At 35.5% G+C, this 20605-nt stretch overlaps 1 protein-coding gene across 2 annotated transcripts in view; it reads right to left on the reverse strand.

The window, feature by feature from the left end:
- Window positions 1-20605, reverse strand: part of CAAP1 (caspase activity and apoptosis inhibitor 1) — an 84518-nt gene that overhangs the window by 57487 nt on the left and 6426 nt on the right. For both annotated transcript variants that reach the window (XR_013967701.1, XM_080819446.1), the window contains exons 4-5: window positions 18900-18975; window positions 170-243 (exon numbers count right to left, since the gene is read on the reverse strand). Coding sequence is in view for 1 of the 2 variants with exons in the window: in XM_080819446.1 (XP_080675572.1) it covers window positions 170-243; window positions 18900-18975 (150 nt within the window). In the remaining variant the exon portion in view is untranslated. The remainder of the gene's footprint in view (window positions 1-169; window positions 244-18899; window positions 18976-20605) is intronic.

Genomic DNA, 20605 nt, shown 5'->3' on the forward strand with positions numbered 1-20605 from the left:
TCATGGAATAAAGACTATGATCTTTATTCTTTTAATCTTGGACCAAATAAATTATTCTGTTCCCTTATCTGCAAAATGGGGGCCAGCTGGAATACGGAAAATTTATTAGTGGTAAAATCCTTATAATCTTCATGTAAACAATATAAAAAATTAACTATTTGATTCATACCTTGTTTTAATTCTAAACCTTCAGGTTGCTTGTTCTCTCTCACAGCTGAAGTAGAATCTACACAGATGTCTTGTCTGAGGAATAAAAATAAATAAAACAATTTTTAAAACTGTATTTGATCAAATAATACTTACTGCTCAGGTTCCCAGAATTAAGTCACACACTTGGGAAGACACAATGACTTGTCTGAGCCCCCAGGACAACATTTAGTGCACTAAGAAAACTCAGAAACACGTATACAAGTGTCAAAAACAGTAGCTAATAAATCACTACCAATTTAAGCAGTATACATCTTCGTAAAAAGCAAGAAGCAAAACTGGAAGGAATACGGAAATAACTTTTTCTCCTTTCCAATATCCTTCAGGATAGCTGTGGGAGAAATCACAACTTACAGAGGAATCCAATTTTTCAACTTCCACAGTTATATTTAATGGGCACTTTGGCATTCAAATTATTTTATATTTATCTAAATTCATACCTCAAATGCTTTGATGTCTATGGTATGTGTGAAATACATATTTTATATGTAATATATATATAATCAAAGTAAATGGTTTAAAGTATAAGATCATAAAAAAGTTTTGATTCACCATGTTCTCCAACAGAGCAGTAAACTAATGTTCTTTCTTAGAGGGCATTATACCACCTAAATATTAATGTTACAAATACTTCTCAACAAAAGAAATTAATTAGTTGCAAATATTCAAAATGACTATTTATAAGTATTACCTTCTGAAAAATTTCTATACACACCCTAAAACTAACATATGAGAAATATTGCAGGAATTTTCCTACTCACAAAATTACTTCTATCCACTTAATAACAAATCCTTCAAATAACCAAAGGATAAAGACTTGTGATCATTTCTTTTGACTTTACAATATTCTTTCTCATCAACATATTTGGCACTCACCTGTTCATTTTATGTTAAAGTTTTACTAATACAAGCATAAACCCAAATAGAGACTACAAAACTATTTCAATCTGATATTAGTTAGGACACATAAAAAATTAAAATTGAGATACCTGTTTTATACTTCTTTCTAATATCACCTACTCAGATTTTATTCTTTCACCAGAATAACTGGCAGATCCCAAGGAAGGTATCAAGAAATATTCTTTGGCAATCCAGGGACAGATAAAATGCCAATATAGTACATTAAGAGCTTTGCAAGGAGTATAGTTAAAATGTGCTACCTCAAGCCTTTCAGTCAAATTAGATTTTACCTACTTCTAAGTATCTTCCTTTAAAGAAAATGTTTGTTTGCTCTTACACATCCTTGAATGGGCACTTAATTTTTCTTCTAAACACATATATCTAAACGACCTGAACAAAAACATAATGTAACATCACCATTAAAAGGGCCATTGGTGGGGCACCTGGATGGCTCAGTCTACAGAGCCTGTGACTCTTAATCTCAGGGTCATGAGTTCAAGGCCCATGTTGGGTGGAGAGATCACTTAAATAAACTTTAAAGAGCAGGGATGGGGGTGGGGGTTGGGCATATGCGATACCCTAAGGATACAACATCACCTATGCAATATTACAGCTGAGAATGTATGACCTATATCATGGGAAAAAAAATCAGTTAAACCCAAAATGGAAAAAAGTAATGTTCTATTAAAAGACGGTGAGGAGTTAAATGTCAATGTTATAAAAGACAAAAAAAAAAAAAAAAAAAAAAAAAAGTTGTGAAAATGGTCCAGGTTAAAGAAGGCTAAAGAGCCCTGACAATTAAATGTTATACTTGACATGACACTGCTGAACTGGAGGGGGAAAACATTATAAAGGACATTACTGAGTCAGATGACAAACTGAAATACTGACAGTAAACTGGATAAAAGTATCATACCAATGTTAAGTTTACTGAAGTTGACCCTGTATTGTTGTTATAAATATAGCATATCACTATCCTTTAAAAAAAAAAAAGCACGAGGTACTATTTCGGGGTAAAGTGTCATAATGTATATAACTTATAGCCTCAATGTCTTAAAATAGACACCTATATAAAGAGAGGTAAAGCAAGGGTGTGCAAATGGGATTAAATGTTAATAATAGGTCAATCTAAGTAAAAGGCATATGGATGTTTCTTGTAATGTTCTTATTCTTAAAACATTTTAATAATTCGTGAAGTTATTGCCAAGTAAAAATTTTTGCGTTACAGTATGCATTATTTCCTTTTTTCTGTGAAAGCTCCTTGGTTTCCCTTCAAATAAAACTGGACATCGCTATAAAGATTACCTGCTGCCATAAAGAATTTCTTTTAGTGCCCAAAGCGAACTTCTGTAACGTTTGGTTTGAACATGCTATTGAAGAAAGTCACCAGAATTTCAGACAATAGATGCGGTACAAGTACACCACCTTGTGGCTCAAAAATGAAATGCTAGATGCTTTTCCATCATTAGTATCTGAAGTCAGAAAAAAATATTCCAGAAAAATAGCTTGGAATTTTAAAATCTATACGAGCTAATTTTTCCAAGATGTAAGCTTTGCAACTAAAATTATCATATACATACAGAGCTCTCTAATACAACTGAAAGATTTCCACCAAAGAGCATGAAAGAGAAGATGTACACAAAAAGAGAAATGTCTTAAAGTGTAAGAAAACTATGAGTACATGTCTTTTTATTTCTAGTTTCATTAAAATAAAAAAAGTCTACTCCCAGATAAGACATACTAGGTGACGGAGTTGAAAAAACTAAAGAAATTCTAATTTATATTTAAATGGCATTTAAATATTTCTATCAAATACTTTATCTAAGAATTTTATAACAACTGTAGGAATGCCTGGGTTGCTCACTTGGTTAGGCTTCTGACTCTTGATTTCAGCTCAGGTCATAATCTCAGGGTTGTGAGACCAGCCGTGCTTTGGGCTCCATGCTCAGCTGGGAGTCTGCATGAGATGCTCTCTCTCCCTCTGCCCCTCCCCTGCTTGAGTGTATGACACCCTCTCTCTAATAAATAAATCTTTTATGACAAAGAATTTGGTAACAACTGGAGAAAGAGAAAGCACGAGAGAAAAGTAGGAGAGGGAGAGAACACACTGCTAAATCTTGTTTGGGTTACAAATCTTGCAATGACTTTTGTATTTCTTTCATTAAGGAGGGAAAAAATAGCCCGTTTTTATTTCTCTAATTCCCTTCTCCTATCCACAGTACTTCTCATTAAAGTAGCTTAATTTATGATCTTGGCTTTGAATTATAAGAGAGCTGTATACCGATCTCTGGGATTTAAGTCCTCAAACCATAACAGTCTGACTTGCTTTTTTTTTTAAGATTTTATTTATTTATTTATTTGAGAGAGAGAAAGAGTGAGAGAGAGCATGAGAGGGAAGAAGGTCAGAAGGAGAAGCAGACTCCCTGCGGAGCCAAGTGCCCGATGTGGGGCTCGATCCCAGGACTCTGGAATCATGACCTGAGCCTAAGGCAGTCGTTCAATCAACTGAGCCACCCAGGTGCCCCGACTTCCTTTTTTTTAACCCAAACATAATTTCACTCTTGATCCTTTCTTAAAACAAAACAAAAAAATAAACTATTGGGATTACATCAAAACAAAAAAGCTTCTGACAACAAAGGAAACAACAACACTAAAAGGCAACCTACAGTACGGGACAAGAGTATCCAAAATGTACAAAGAACTTCTAAAACTCAACACTCAATGGATTTTTTGTTTGTTGGTCTGTTTGTTTTCCAGAATTCAATGGATTTGTTGTTTAAGTCAGAATAATACACTGGGGAGATCTATGGAACTTAAGAACAATTACACATCCGAATTACTAAAAGTTTAAAATATATTTCTAAAGAGAAAAAAAAGTCAATTTCTTGTACAAATAAAAAATACACAGAAGATACCTCAATGGAAGGATAAAGAAGATGCCAGCATCTTCTCATTTTTGGCAAAAGTAAGCTGACAATCAGGCAAACTGGCATAACAAAACTCTTGATTCTCCTCACTCTCCTGGGAATAAAAACAGAGGCTAAAAGAAGCCAGCCTATGATTCTATGAGCTTTCTTTCTTTCTACTATTAAAAACTAGAAACAAAGAAACTAGAGTAGCCAAAACAATACTGAAAAAGAAGGACACACATTATCAGTTTGCTATAAAGCTACAGTCATCAAGATACTATGATGTTGGAGAAAGGATAAAGTTATAGACTGATGGAACAGAAGAGAATCCAGAAATGAACTCATGTAAACATGATCAAATGAGTTTCAACAAAAGTGCAAAGACAATTCATTGGAACTGAACAAATGGTGCCGGTACAGCTGGATATCAATATGGATACAGTTTCCAACCCATACCTTGCACCATATACAAAAACTAACTCAAAATGGTAACAGATCTAAAAAATGTAAACCTATAAAACCTCTAGAAGATGCAAGAAAAAATCCTTTGTGACTAGTTAATAAGCAAAGATCTCCCCCAAAAGCATGGTCTATAAATAAAAATAACTGATCAACTGGATTTCCCCCAAATAAAAAACATCTACTCTTCTAAGGAAATGTTGAGAGAATAAAAGGCTAGTGAGACCGGGAGAAAATATCTGCAAGCCACATATGTGATAAAGGACTTGTATTCAGAGTATACAAAGAACTCTCAAATCACAATAATAAAAAAACAAGAACCCAGTTTAAAAAACTGGTTCAAAAATTAAGTCACTTGATCAAGGAAGACATATAGATGCAAATAAACATAGTAACAGACATGGTCAACGTCATTTATTATTAAGGAAATTCAAATTTGGAACTACAATGCCGTATCACTACACATATATTAAAATGGCCAAAATCAGAACAACAGACATATGGAATTCTCATGTACAGTACCAGCAAGGACGCAGACATGCCCTTTAGCAACCCCCGCTCTTAGTACTTGACTAAGGACAATGAAAACTCATTGTGTTCCTATCAAAAACTTGTATGCAAACATTCATAGTGGCATTATTTGAAATCATCATAAATTGTAAATAGATGAAATGCCCCTTTATTAGTTTTCTATTGCTGCCATAACAAATTACCACAAGCCTGATAGCTTAAAATAACATAAATGTATCATATTACAGTTTTGTAGTTCTGATATGGCTCCAGTATGGGTCTCATCAGACCGAATCAAAGTGTCCACAGGCTGCATTCCTTTCTAGAGGCGCTAGGGGAGAATTCATTTCATGTTCATTTGGACTGCTGGCAGAATTCCGTTCACTGAGGTTGTTGAACCAAAGTCCCTGACTCCTTGCTGGCTATAAGCTGAAGATCATCCCCAGATTCTAGTCAAGTCTCATGTTGGGTCTCTCTGACCTCTTCTGTCTTCCTCTTCAACTTTTAGGAACTCATAGAATTAAAGAGGAATAACCTGGGTAATCCAGGATAATCTTCCCCATCTCAAAACCTTAACCTTAAACAAATCTGCAAAGTGCCTTTTGTCAAATAAAGTAACACACTCTCAGGTTCTGAAGATCAGAGTGTAAACACCTTTGAAGGGTCATCATTTTACTTACAAAATTACCTCAAGTGGGGAGTGAATAAATAAACTATAGTATGTCCACACAATGGAATACTAACTACTTAGCAATCAAAAGGAAGAATTATTGATATACAGGGCAATACAAATGAATCTCAAATGCATTATGCTAAGTTAAAGAAGCAGACTCAAAAGGCTATAGACTGGGGCGCCTGGGTGGCTCAGTGGGTTAAAGCTTCAGCCTTTGGCTCAGATCACGATCCTGGGGTCCTGGGATTGAGCCCTGCATCAGGCTCTCTGCTCAGCGGGGAGCCTGCTTCCTCCTCTCTCTGCCTGCCTCTCTGCCTACTTGTGATCTCTGTCTGTCAAATAAATAAAATCTTTAAAAAAAAAAAAAGGCTATATACTGTATTATTCCATCTATATGACACTCTAGAAAATAGGGACAGAAACAGATTAGTGGTTGCCAGAGATTGGGGATGGGAGGATTGGACTACAAGGAGCCATGGAGGAGATTTTTAGTGTGATGGAACTATTCTGTATCATGAGCGTGGCAATAGATTAAAAAACCACCCATTTGTCTAATTTTATAGAACTATATAGCAAAAAAGGTGAACTATAATTATCTAAATGATACCTTATTTTTTTAATTTTTTTTAAGATTTTTATTTATTTATTTGACAGACAGATCACAAGTAGGCAGAGAGGCAGGCAGAGAGAGAAGGGAGGAAGCAGGCTCCCTGCTGAGCAGAGAGCCCGATGCGGGGCTCGATCCCAGGACGCTGGGATCATGACCTGAGCCGAAGGTAGCGGCTTTAACCCACTGAGCCACCCAGGCGCCCCGATACCTTATTTTTTTTTAACTGAAACACCACAAAAGTCTTAGAGCAGACTCAAAAAAATTAAATCATGTGGTAGTGAACTGTAACCTTCAAACACTAAGAAATGAGGCAAAACAAGCTTAATTTTTCTCAAAGGGCTTTTCCAAAGAGCAAATAAATCTACATATCCAGTATCCCTCAGCAATTTTCTTCAGGCTTTCATAAAAAACATGTGGGGAAAATCCTCAATACTCATCAGCATAAAATGGAATTTTAGCAATAGTTATTATTACAGATTCAGAGTAAAAATCCCAAAGCGAATACAGTGGCTTTTTTTTTTTTTCGATGCTTACTATGTTACAGGTACTATTCTAAACACTTTACGATCCTCTTCTCGATCATCATCACGATCCTATAGGGTATGGTATGTACAGGTATTACCCCAATTCTCCAGCTGAGGACACTGAGGCCCAGGAGGATTTAAATAACTTGCCAAACATCAGAAAGCCAGCAAACTGTGGAGTTATGCTGGCAGGCATTAAATTTAAATTAAATTTGAAATGCAGTTTAATTCTAGAACCTTCACTTTTTACATTTATTCGGACTTTCTATTACCTACAGAAATACTTCTCCGAGTAGTAATACCTAAAAATTACATGTAGCCAGGCAACCCTCTCTGGTCCCCTCCCTGTTCAAGAGCTCTGTACTATCGCTCTATAAACTCTGCTTTGCTGCTACCAAAAAAAAAAAAACAAAACAAAACAAACAAAAAACATGTAGCCATGGCAATATACAGATTCATATGGCCATATATACCTCAAAGGATAAAGTCAGTTTTGACTCACAATTTGACCTCAAGGCCCCAAAGGAAAATTCTTCTTCCTTATTGGGTAAACGAAAATAAGCTACTAAAATATCCAGACAGAATTATTTTAAATGTTGAAAATTTCAATGAAAAGACAGACATAAGTAACAATGAAAGATCCATAATCCTCAAGAAAGGGCCTGAAAGGAATGGGAATGAAAAAAGAGGAAGGAAACATTTTGAACTCTATACCTTTTTGTACCATTCTGTACAACTAGTACTGTTTGAATTTTTTCCTCACTGAGGCATTTTATCTGCACATATGTATGACATCCGTAGAAACAGAATCCCAGAATTTTCCCTCCTGCATCTTCATCTTGCCTCTTCACGGTCCATGATGCCAGGTGAGGTTTTCAGTATAGTGAAACCAAGCTGATGGGACAGGAGCAGATTATTCTGCCATTTTTCTAGCTCTTTTGAGTGTATATCAAACCTGGGACCGATCACTCCATACTTGTTTAACCTGCTCATGAAGTTCATAACAATTTTTCCAGCTCTGTAATCATCAATGATTTCAAATTCGCAATGTAACCACACTTCATCATCGCAGTTAGAAACCAAACAATGACTTTGGAGAATGGCCTAGAAAGAACTTGGCGTTTGCTTCTCTTTCAAGCATTATGGGGTTTTTTGGTGTTTTTTTCTTTTTCTTAATTGACATTGTTAATGCTCTTGAAAGCATGTGCCACAACGTTCATGTGAACGTTCATGTGAACGTTCATAATGATGATAGGAGCACTGAAAGATGGACAGAGTACTATTTGTGTTTTTAAACCATGCCCATGGGGGTGCCTGGGTGGCTCAGTTGTTAAGCGTCTGCCTTCGGCTCAAGTCATGATCCCAGGGTCCCTGCACTGGGTTCCCTGTTCAGTGGGAAGCCTGCTTCTCCCTCTCCCACTCCCCCCGCCTGTGTTCCCTCTCTCGCTGTGTCTCTCTGTCAAATAAATAAATAAAGTATTTAAATGAATGAATGAATGAATGAATAAACAAACCATGCCCATGCATTTGGCTATTAACTTTAAAAAAAGTTAATGGAAGTACAGGTTCACACAAGTTTGTAACAGAAAACAAGGAGGGGAATAAAAAGAAACAAACATACAGAAGAAATTTACTGAATAATAGCAGTGTAATTAAGAATTGTAAAAATAACATTCTAAGTAAATTCTTGATAGTTGTAAAGAAGAATATGGCAAAATGAAAATTAAAAGGGGATGTTAAAGCTCTACCTTAAAACTTAGACCAAAATAAATTTTAAAATAATTTAAAAATTTCAAAATAAATTTCATTTAAAAAATCCATAAAGTACTTAAAGAAAATATGAGGAACACTTTCTAACTTCAGAAAAGAGAAGGACTTTTCTAAATATAAAACCCAAAAAACATAGAAGATTGTCAAATTAGACTACATTAACATGAAACATTTATGCATACAATACAAGGTAAAAGCCTTAGAGTATAAAAAGAAGAGCAACAGCAAAAAATAACTGCAACCCATATCACCAACAATGGATTAAAAAGACCAAAGTTGGGATGCCTGGGTGGCCTCAGTTAAGCATCTGACTTTGGCTCAGGTCATGATCCCAGGGTCCTGGGATCAAGTCCCACATTAGGTTCCCTGCTCGGTGGGGAGCCTGCTTCTCCCTCTCCCTCTGCCTGCCGCTCTGCCTGCTTGTGTGCTCTCTGTCAAATAAATCTAAAAAAATTTTTTAAATAAATCAATAAATAACCCCCCCCAAAAAAAGACCAAAGTCCTCCAACTACATACACACGAAGGGTAAATAAATGCCAGAGCTCATAAAAAACTCCACTAACTCTATAACATATAAAAAGATGATTAATTTCACTCATAATAAGAGAATACAAATTAAAATTCCAATAAGATATTATCTACTGGATGAACAAAGATCAAAACGTTAGATAACACTATACTGAGTGAAGTGTATGAACACATGTACTCCACATTTAGAGGTATAAATCAGTTTAAACTCTAAGTCAATTACAGCAAAATCTTCTAAAATTTCAAATGCACGAATATCTGACTGAACAATTAACTTGTAGGTATTATGCTACACATAATCACAGAGGAACAAGATTATATACAGAAATATTTATATCATTTGTTGTAACAAAAGAGTAAACAATTTAAATGTCCATCAACAGACTTAATGCTTTACTACATCCAATAATGGAATAGTATACAGGTATACACAGGAAGCCTTTTATGTACTAGGTAGAATAAAATCAAGACAAGACATACTATTATATGGAAAAAATTAAGTGGAAAAGGTATGGAATAGTTTGCACAGTATGCTGCTTTAATGTGTGAAAAGAAAAAAATATACATACACATGTATTTGTAAACTATGGATTATCTCTGGGAGGATACACAAGAAAATGGTTTACTGTGGTTGCCTATAGGAAGGAAGAATGAGGAACAGGAGAAAGATTTATTTTCAATAAATACATTACAATTTTGGGGTGCCTGGGTGGCTCAGTGGGTTAAAGCCTCTGCCTTTGGCTTGGGTCGTGATCCCAGAGTCCTGGGATCAACCCCCCATCAGGCTCTCTGCTCAGCGGGGAGCCTGCTTTCTCCTCTCTCTCCGCCTGCTTCTCTGCCTACTTGTGATCTCTGTCTGTCAAATAAATAAATAAAATCTTAAAAAAAAAAAAGTTAAAAATTTTTGTACTATGTGCATGCATTTACTGTTCAAATAAATAAGCTCTTAAATAACAGACACTAGATACATGGTTATGTGGGAAAATGTCCTTATTTTCTGGAAATTCAAACAAATATTCAGAATTAAGAGATCTATAATTAAATTTATAATACTCTAAGAAAAAAGATGAAGCAAAAATGAAAATTGCTATAATTGTTAAGATCCAGCCAATAGTGAGTGTCATTACACTATTCTAATTTTCTATACCCTTGTCATTTTTCATAATAAAAGTAAAAGTGAAATTCCTTTTTACCTAACATAATACAGTGAAATCCCTTTTACCTAACACAGAAGTAATGTCTTTACCTGACATTAAGTTTTTATTAAAATTTTTATTAACATAGGAAAACACCTTTAAAAGTTATATATAATTTAAGCATTTTAGGTTAACATAAAACAGAAATGGGACCTTCCTTCACCAATCTTTGGATTCGATGCCACAGCCCTACATTTATTATGAATCCATGGAAAACAGTTCAATTTCATCCTACTCACATAAACCATTTCTACTTTTGGCTCATTTAAAATGCAAACATCTCAGTGCAAAAAAAAAAAATTACCCTTTATACAATGTTCCGCAAACTTTTATTGTTACCCCACAGCTAAATGACAACTTTTTAATAATACCACTGAGTTTTTCAAAACAATCAACTTAATCAACTACTCTTTTCATATTTATATTTCATCTGTTTATATAGTAGTACGCAACTACAAAAACTCTTGGTAAGCAAACACTTCAAATGGTGGGACAAGTTCACATGTGTATTAGAGAACACTCATTAATATCAGTTTAGCACACTGTAAACATCAGTGAATTTTTTTCTTTTTTTTTAAAGATTTATTTATTTTTATTTATTCATTTATTTGACAGAGAGAGACAGAGCAAGTGGGGGAGGGAGAGGAATAAACAGACTCAGTGTTAGGCATGGAACCTGAAGTAGGGGGTCAATCCCATGACCCCGAAATTATGACCTGAGCCAAATTCAGAGTCCAACACTCAACTGCCTGAGCCACTCAGGAGCCCCGTGATTTTATTTTTCAAATGAGCTAGAAAGGGCAATTAATATAATGAGAATCAGTTAAGTGATTAAGAAAAACTTAATTTTTAAAAACAGTGATAATAGCAGAAAAAAGGAAAAATACCTGCTAACATCGAAACCAGTCTTTGAGCAACAGGATGAGGCAGTAAATTGACCGACAGAAAAATGACAATAGATACAATTTAAAAATTAGGGAAACTAACACAGCTGCTGATCTCTGGTTTTTTATTAAATTAACATACAGCATCAAAATTCTATCATGTATCACTGCCAAGGTTCAGCAACAGAAGAATGGTCATACAGTACAGTTCTAGCTGTTGTTCTTAGTTAAGACAACTGATAAAGCCAGAGAAATAGTTCAGTATTTTCAAGAATAAACATCTGAATGCAAAGTAGTCATCTGCCCACCTACAGCTAAGCAATATGCTCTTCTTTCATTCTATCTTTACTAAAGCGCCTAACCCCTAATGTGACTATAAACAGCAGTAAACAGGAAGCTACTCCTATTCTGAAGGATGGAAGAGCTTGTAGACTATTTAAAAAATATAATTATTACAATGTATTAAAACCTAGTACACTGTAAATAGTAACCAGTACATTGTAAGTAGTAACTAGTAGTAGATGACGCCAACTTCTGTTTTCAACTACCTGTATTTAATACCTAGGTATTCCATCATGAACAAAAATATTCACATTTGAAATTCATAAAACAGATGATTAAATGGAAATTTAAAAAGAATTCCTGCCAAAGAATTATTCACTTTGCAAGAATAATTTCCTGTAAATTTTATTCACTAATTAAATATTCTAGTGAATATAAAATGGTTCCATTTATATCTTTACCTAAAATCTCTCAAGTGTATTTAGGAATCTCTCATTTAAAAAAAAAAAAGTTATCATCTAAAACTGGAATCCAGTAAGAGCTACTTTAGAACATGCCTATTATCTGCTAAGAAAGAAGCAATGACCACAAACAGTATTTCCATAACACTCATATAGAAACTACTTTGCAGTATACCTTATTTTGAGAATGTGGTTTTTTTTTTTTTAAGATTTTATTTATTTATTTGACAGAGATCACAAGCAGGCAGAGAAGCAGGCAGAGAGAGAGGAGGAAGTAGGCTCCCTGCTGAGCAGAGAGCCTGACGCGGGACTCCATCCCAGGACCCTGAGATCATGACCGGAGCTGAAGACAGAGGCTTTTAACCCACTGAGCCACCCAGGCGCCCGAGAATGTGGATTTTTAAATTTACCTTCTAGAACTGTAATATTATCTCAACAATGCTTATTATCTATAGGGAAACAGTTTCATTTCCACCAAATTTTCCCTCAATATCACTCACTAAAAGCACATTAACTTAAAATTCATGAAGATATTTATTAGAGGAATTCTAAAATACTGCTAAGATTTCCCTGAAGTATTTGTATTTTTATTCTTTATAATAAAGCCCCAATTCGGATTATTTTATCGCACTATTCAAGATTTAAATATTATTACAAACATATTCCTTAGAGCATAATCATCTTACATTATAGACTGAGCTAATACCTAGTCTCATGTTTAGTGCTATTTTAGCTATAATACTTCATTTCCAGCACATTTCCAAATGGAGACAACACTCTAATTCCAGGCCTCTATACTGACTTATTTACTTAAAACTGTTGTCCTTGTTAAGCAATTGTCATCATCTGTAACACTGGCAAATCTTGTCACAATACCTAACAGTTTTAAAACACTGCAAAATCATAGATGCTGAGGTTTTAGGCTATCTGTAACATAATATAAATTTGTTCATTTGCTTACCTAAGGTGAACCAAAGTGACAATCCCATCTGTCACCCTTTTGAAAATGAAGGTATTTAGAAACTATGAATGTTTTATCTTTATAGTTCCTAATCTCATTCCTATAAAATTTGTTATGTTAAAACTCATTAATTTCAAGTTTTAAAAGTAGCACACTGTCAAAAACTTCTTATAACTAATGCTTCTGCTTTCTTGTTATTTTTGGTAGTTAAATTTCTGTTGTCTATAATCTAGTCTGTGGTATTTTGTTATGGCAGCCCCTTAACAAAGTCTTCTGCAAATAGGGAGTTTTACTTTTTCCTTCTAATCTGTGTGACTTTTATTTCTTTTCCATGCTTTGTTAAACCTGTTGATACTTCCACTACCTTGCTAAATAGGAGTGATGAGAGAAGGTATTTTTGCTTGGTCCTATTTTAGAAAGAAACCATGTAAAGATTTTTATATTTAAGTATGCCATTATTTATATGCATTTTTTAAAAAATTTTATTTATTTATTTAGTTATTTATTTATCAGAGAAAGGAAGAGAGAGAGCACAAGCAAGCAGAATGGCAGGAAGAGGCAGAGAGAGAAGCAGACTCCCCGCTGATGATCCCAGAATCCCGGGATCATGACCTGAGCCAAAGACAGTAGCTTAACCAAATGAGCCACCCAGGCGCCTCTTGTGTGCATTTGTTTTTAGGTTTATTTTATTGCTCTTTTTTTCTAACTTCTTGAACTGAATACTCAGTTCACTTATTTTAATCATTTACAGAACAGTAATATATACTTAAGGCTAAAATTTTCCTCTGAGTATTACATTAGCTGTATCCCATAGAGCTGGTTCATTTTTTTATGTTAGTTTTTAGACAGTTTATAATTCCTCTTTAACCTCAAAGCTGTTGAGTTTTAGAATACGTAGACAGTGAGGTTCCATAGGCTTTTTGTTCATTTTACTTTACTGCTCTAAAATCAGGACAACAGTTCTTTAAGAACTTTATTAAACATTTTATGACCAAACTTACTATTCTTGTGGATATTCCACAGGAGGTAAGTTCTGTTTTCAGAATACAGAATATGGTCTACCCCAATCAATTCATTTAGGTCTTCAATATCTTTACTTACCTTTCATCTAGATAATTTATCATGAGATAGATGAGAGAGATAAAATTAAGTTCCTACGGGATGCCTGGATGGCTCAGTTTGTTAAGCGGCTGCCTTTGGCTCAGGTCATGACCCTAGGGTCCTGAGATCGAGTCCCACATCTGGCTCCTGGCTCAGCAGAGAGCTTGCTTCTCCCTCCCACTCTGCCTGCTGCTCTCCCTGTTTGTACTCTCCCTCTCTGTTAAATGAATAAATAAAACCTTAAAAAAAAATTAAGTTCCTACTACTCACACATTTGTTATTTCACATCATGATTCCCACAGTTTTTGCCTTATAAAAGCGATACAGAGGAAATAAACAAATATACGGCACATGTAAGGCATATATTCCTGTTAGATCACCTTTGTGGATGTCACAGTATTATAAATTGCCTTTAACTGTCTTGCATAAATCTTTTTGCCTTGAATTCAACCTTCACTAATATTAGGCTTATTATACCTTGCTTGCAAGTATTTCTTACAGATCTTTTGTTTGGTTACTGACTAAGAGAAATAATACCCAAAATTTTAAAAAAATTTTCATACAAATATATCCTTTTTTTTTAATGGTTTCTGGGTTTTTAGTCTTATTTAAGAACTTCACCAACTACCACAATAGATTACACAATTAAAGTATGCTTTCTATTTTTTTCAGATGATTTTTTTTTTCGAGAATTTTATTTATTTATTTGACAGAGAGAGATCACAAGTAGGCAGAGAGGCAGGCAGAGAGAGAGGGAAGTAGGCTCCCTGCTAAGCAGAGAGCCCAACGCGGGGCTGGATCCCAGGACCCTGGGATCATGACCTGAGCGGAAGGCAGAGGCTTTAACCTGCTGAGCCACCCAGGCGCCCCTCTGATGATTTTTTTGTTTTTTAGTAAAATGTTATGGTTTTCTTCGTAAGCTTCCTGTTAAAGGTATTTGAAAACCTATCATATTTTTATAACTAGTATTAACAGAATTTTTTTTAGTTCCCAGTCACTGGGCTGAAGAATGCTGGTAAAGCATACTTCTCTGTGTCAGTGAGGATGTTTCCACAAGATACTAGCATTTGAATTGAACCAGGTAAAGCATTAAGCCCTGTGTGGGGCTACAGCTAATCCCTTGAGGGCTGGAATAAAAAAGGCAGAAGGGCAGGGTACCTGGGTACCTCATTCGATTAAGGGGCCAATTCTTGGTTTTGGCTAGGTCTTGATCTCAGGGTCCTGGGATCTAGCCCCACATCAGGCTCTGTGCTCAGTGCAGAGCCTGTTTGTCCCTCCCGTTCTGGTTACTCCCTGTGCTCGCTCTCACTCTCAAGTTAAAAAAAAAAAAAATCTTAAAAAAAGAAAGAAGGCAAAAGGGCAAATTAACTCTGTCCACTTGAGCTCAGAAATCCATCTGCCCTGGAACAGGGGCACTCCCGGTTTCTGACCTTTTGGAGTTAGACTAGGACTTACACCACATTCGCTGGCCTTCAGAGTAGACCGTGTTTTGCCACTGGCTTTCCTGGCTCTCTAGCTTACAGACAAAAGATCAACAGATCATGGGACTTCTTGTCATCCATAAGCACATGACCCAATTCCTATAACAAATCTCTTTTATATATCTACAATATCCTACTGCTTCCGTCTCTCTGGAAAACCCTAATACACTCCCTTTATAGATCTTTCTGCTATAAGAGAGAATAGTTGTTGGTTTTCTTATGCTTACTGCTCCATCTTATCAAATTCTAGTCTTTTTTTAAAAAAAAAAAACCTAGAATCTCTCAGCTATCCTAGGTCTACAATCTTATAAACTGGAAAGAGAAACACGTTTACTTCTTCTTTTCCAAAGTTTATCATATCAAAGTTAATTCCTCTCCATCACCCATCTTTCTTTCGGTCTAACTATATTTGTTAGCACCTCTATGAAAATGTTTAAAATAAATGGCCATAATACGCTTCCTATCTAGTCCCTCATTTTAATTCACTAAGTGGGTAGTTAAGTTTGGTCAAATGTCCTCACCTTATCTGAGTAGTTTTCTCCAGTACCTTTTTCTCTTTTTTAAGATTTTACTTATTTATTTGACAGAGAGAGACACAAAGAGAGAGGGAACACAAGCAGGGGGAATGTGAGAGGGAGAAGCACGTTTCCCACCTAGAAGGGAGCCCAAGTGGGGTTCAACCCCAGGGCGTGGGGGGAGGGGGAAGGAGGCACATACCATGACCTGAGGGGAAGGCAGCCGCTTAAGGACTGAGATTTAAGGTGCCCCTCCGGTACCTCTTTTACCTATAGCTTATATTAGAAATGACTGCTGAATATTAACAAAGGCCTTTTTAGTATCTACTTATCTGAGAATATATTTTTTCTTCTTTAATTTGCCGATATGAATTACGCTAATAGACTTTCTAATTAAATTTCCTGTAAATTCCTGGAATAAATTCTACTTGGTCAGTGGCGTAACTACTCACATGATACATTGCTGGATTCTACATGCTAATATGTACTTATAATTTTCACATCTACATTCACAAGTGAGAATGTCTATAATCTCCCATATGCTTTTTTGTCACTGTTTATGAGATTTGGGGTATTAAAGCTATGTATAAGTCATAAAGTAAATTGAAGACCTTTTCATCTTTTCCTACAGCCCAGAATAATTTAAATAACAAAGGTGTAATGTGTTTGAAAGTAACAACAGCTGGTATTAATGAATATTTTATTAGCTGTAAACACATTACATGCATTGACTCACATTAAGTAACAATTCAGCTGTGAATCCACCCTGTCTTGTTCTTTCTTTCAGCAGCAGATCTCTATCCACCTTTCCAATTTCTTCTACATTAATCTCCAAGTTTTCTACTTTTGCAGAAAGTCAATTTGGTTTATTTGTATTTTGAAAAAACAACAACAACAACAAAAAACATCCATTTGTTAGTTTCAAGTTTGTTTATACAATGCTGCATGTGGATTCACACCAGTCCATGATTTTGTGATAATACCTCCTTTCTTCCTAATCTCAATTCTAATTGTTCTCCACTTACCTCCTTAATCAGATCCAAAAGGACTTTCTCTATGATGTAGACTTTACACAGACCAAGTTTATGGACTTCTTCATTTCTCTTTCTTTAGTTTTAATGTTTACATTCATTGTTTCATTTTTCTAACTTTCTTCTGGTTTCCTTGTTATTTTTTAAATTCCTTTAAAATGTGCACTAAGTTTCTGGGCTAGTCAATAAGTTTATTATTTCTTATAGCAAAATCTTCCCTTTAAACACAGGGTCCTGGGATCGAGTCCCGCATCGGGCTCCTTGCTCAGCGGGGAGCCTGCTTCTCCCTCTGCCTCTGCCTGCCTCTCTGTCTGCCTGTGCTCACTCTCTCTGACAAATAAATAAATAAAATCTTTAAAAAAAAAAAAAATTAAACACAGCTTTGTGATGCTAACAATCAACTGAAACACATGAACTCTAATTGAATCCTGGATCAGAATCAGTTTGTTAATTAAAATAAACACACTCTAAATTTTTTTTTTTTTTTTTAGTAATTGGGAAAATTTTGTATGGGCAATATATTAGGTGACATTATTGAACTACTGTTTATTTTCTTAAAAGTGATGTTGTACTACCACGATGCAGTAGACTGTCATTTTTAGGAAGTGCATACTGAACTGTTTAGGCATTAAATGTTATGACCTCTGCATTTTTAAATGATTTATGGGCTAAACTATGTCTCCTCCCTTAAAAATTCATAGGCTGAAGCCCAACCACAGTATCTCAGAATACCACTATTTTGGAGATAGGACCTTTAAAGAGGTAATTAAGTTAAAATGAGGCCATTATGGTAGACTTTGGCATCTGACTGGTATCCTTATAAATAGAGATTAGATTACAGGGAGAGACATCAGGGGCACACACACATAAGGGCAGCCAAGTAGGCAGCAACAAGGGGCACCTGGGTGGCTCAGTTGGTTAAGGGTCCAACTCTTAGTTTCAGTTCAGGTCATGATCTCAGGTCCGCGGATTGAGCCCCACATCCTTCATGTTGGGCTCTCTGCTCAGTGGGGAGTCTGCCTGAGGATCCTCTAGCTCTGCCCTCATCCCCCCTGGCCCCTACCCCCTCAAAAAAATAAAACTTAAAAAAAGCAGCAGCAACAAGGTAGCCATCTGCAAGTCAAGAAGAGAGGCCTCAGAGGAAACCAAACTTGCCAGTACCTTGATATTGAACTTCCAGCCTCCAGAACCATGAGAAAATCAATTTCTGTTCTTTAAATAAGTCAACCAGTCTATGGTATTTTGCTATGGCAACCCCAGAAAGCTAATGCAAACAGCTCTGGGAGAAAAATGATAAATACAAAGAGAGAAAGCAAAAATAGCAAAAGCTTAATGTTGCTTATTTCATTCTATGATTCTTTCAATTTTTATGTAAATTTAAAACTTTCCAAAATAAAAAGATTTACATTAGCATCCCAAAACTCTGGGCATTTTTTTATCATCACAATAGTCAAATTTTATGTACCTATATAAAATGAACCACCTTACTATCTCATTTGTGAAATGAGACAATTATCAACCTGACATTAACAGATACTAGAAGAATTTCAAGTGTTCTAAACCACTAACATAATACCTGGCAGAGTAAGTACTTAATAAATAATGAGTATCACTAGTAGTAAATTCAAATTCCAAATAGGAGATGTGATTCTGCTTCAGGCTGGCATCACTGTTGTCATGCATGTATGAGTAGTAGTTTAAGAAAATCACCTTAATCCTGAAAGCAATTAACTGTATTCTCATATATTCCAAAAGGACCAATCATTACAAGTAAACAAATTCTGTTAAATCATTTTATATAAATACAACACAGAAAAACAATCACATTCTTGGGGTAAGAAATCATGGAAGGAACAACAAAGAAATTCTGAAATGGAAATGAAAGTTTTTAACTTACTGACTGACTAAATCAGATCCCATCTTAGCGCCATCATCTGCTTCCTCTTCCATATCAGAGTCCATACCATTGTCACCTTATAAATAAAATAAACTATTGAAAGCAGGCTTATAAAATGTCAGAACAATTTAATAACTACACAAATTGCCATCTATAAAAGTGATGCAGATTCAAGAACTTAATAGTTGTTGAAAGATGACATTTTTAACTGCTTATATTTAAAATGAGTTCTTTCAGGGTGCCTGGGCGGCTCAGGCCTTAAGTGTCTGCCTTCAGCTCAGGTCATGGCTCCAGGGTCCTGGGATCAAGCCCCACATCGGGCTCCCTACTCAGTGGGGAGCATGTTTCTCCCTCTCCCACTCCCCCTGCTTGTGTTCCCTCATTTGCTGTGTCTCTCTCTGTGAAATAAATAAAATCTTAAAAAAAAAAAATTGGTTCTTTCAATGCCTTATTAGGTATTTCTCACTGCCTTCCCGTTAGCTATGTCAGAAATATATACATACACACACACACACAAAAACATGTGTGTGTATATGTACTTACGGGCTACAACCAAATGTGTACAATTATTAGCAAAGTTATAAATTCCATTAAACCATTTTATTTTTTTAAAAAGATTTTAAGTAATTTCTACACCCATGTGGGGCTCAAATTCACAGCCCTGAGATCAAGAGTCATGCTCTACCAAGTGAACCAGCCAAGTGTGCACATTAAAACATTTTGCATTTAAAAAAGATATCTCTGGAAATCTAAAGTCTCCATTTTTTTTGCTTCTTCTCTTGTAATGCTAATGCTATAATCCTTGTACAGTTCCAAAAGAAAAAAAAAAGTCTGAAAATCTAAAATCTGGGGTGCCTCAGTGGCTCAGACAGTTAAGCATCTGCCTTTGGCTTAGGTCATGATCTCCGGGTCCTGGGATCAAGTCCCACATCAGGCTCCTGGCTCAGCAGGGAGTATGCATCTCCCTCTCCCTCCACCTCTCCCCCTGCTCATGCTTTCGTCTCTTATCAAATGAATAAAAAAACATAACTTAAAAAAAGAAAATCTAAAATTCTACAGGTAGTAGCATCACTAAGAAGAGTTATACTTTAGGCAGAGATTAATGTAGGCAAATTGCAAAAATTCTTCCAACTCCGCAGCCAGGACTTATTAGAGCAAAAGCAGTATGCAATGGGCAATTACAAGCAATATTAATGTAAAGCAGAAAATAGAAAATTATTTTCAGAGGGGTGCCTGGGTGGCTCAGTGGGTTAAAGCCTCTGCCTTCGGCTCAGGTCATGATCCCAGGGTCCTGGGATCGAGCCCCTGCATTGGGCTCTCTGCTCAGCAGGGAGCCTGCTTCCTCCTATCTCTCTCTCTCTCTGCCTACTGGTAATCTTTGTCTGTCAAATAAATAAATAAATAAATAAATCTTAGAAAAAAAAAGAAAGAAAATTATTTTTAGAAAAGCCATCTCAATAATTAATGCTTTTTTACAGCATTTGGGTAAAAATTTTTATTTCATTTTTATTGTATACAAACTTAATGCTCTTACCTTTGATTATATTTAGTTTGAGAAAACGAAATACACATCAAAAAGTCTATTCTTGAAATGTTATTCAGCTAAGTAAGCTTTATTTCAAAGCACGAAGAGAAGTAAAATTACTCAATGACTACCAGTAATGAAATTAAACTAATAATCAAGAAAAGAAAGAGTAACTTAGGAC

Source organism: Martes martes (assembly GCF_963455335.1).
Source record: "Martes martes genome assembly, chromosome: 12".
Classification (NCBI taxonomy): domain Eukaryota; kingdom Metazoa; phylum Chordata; class Mammalia; order Carnivora; family Mustelidae; genus Martes; species Martes martes.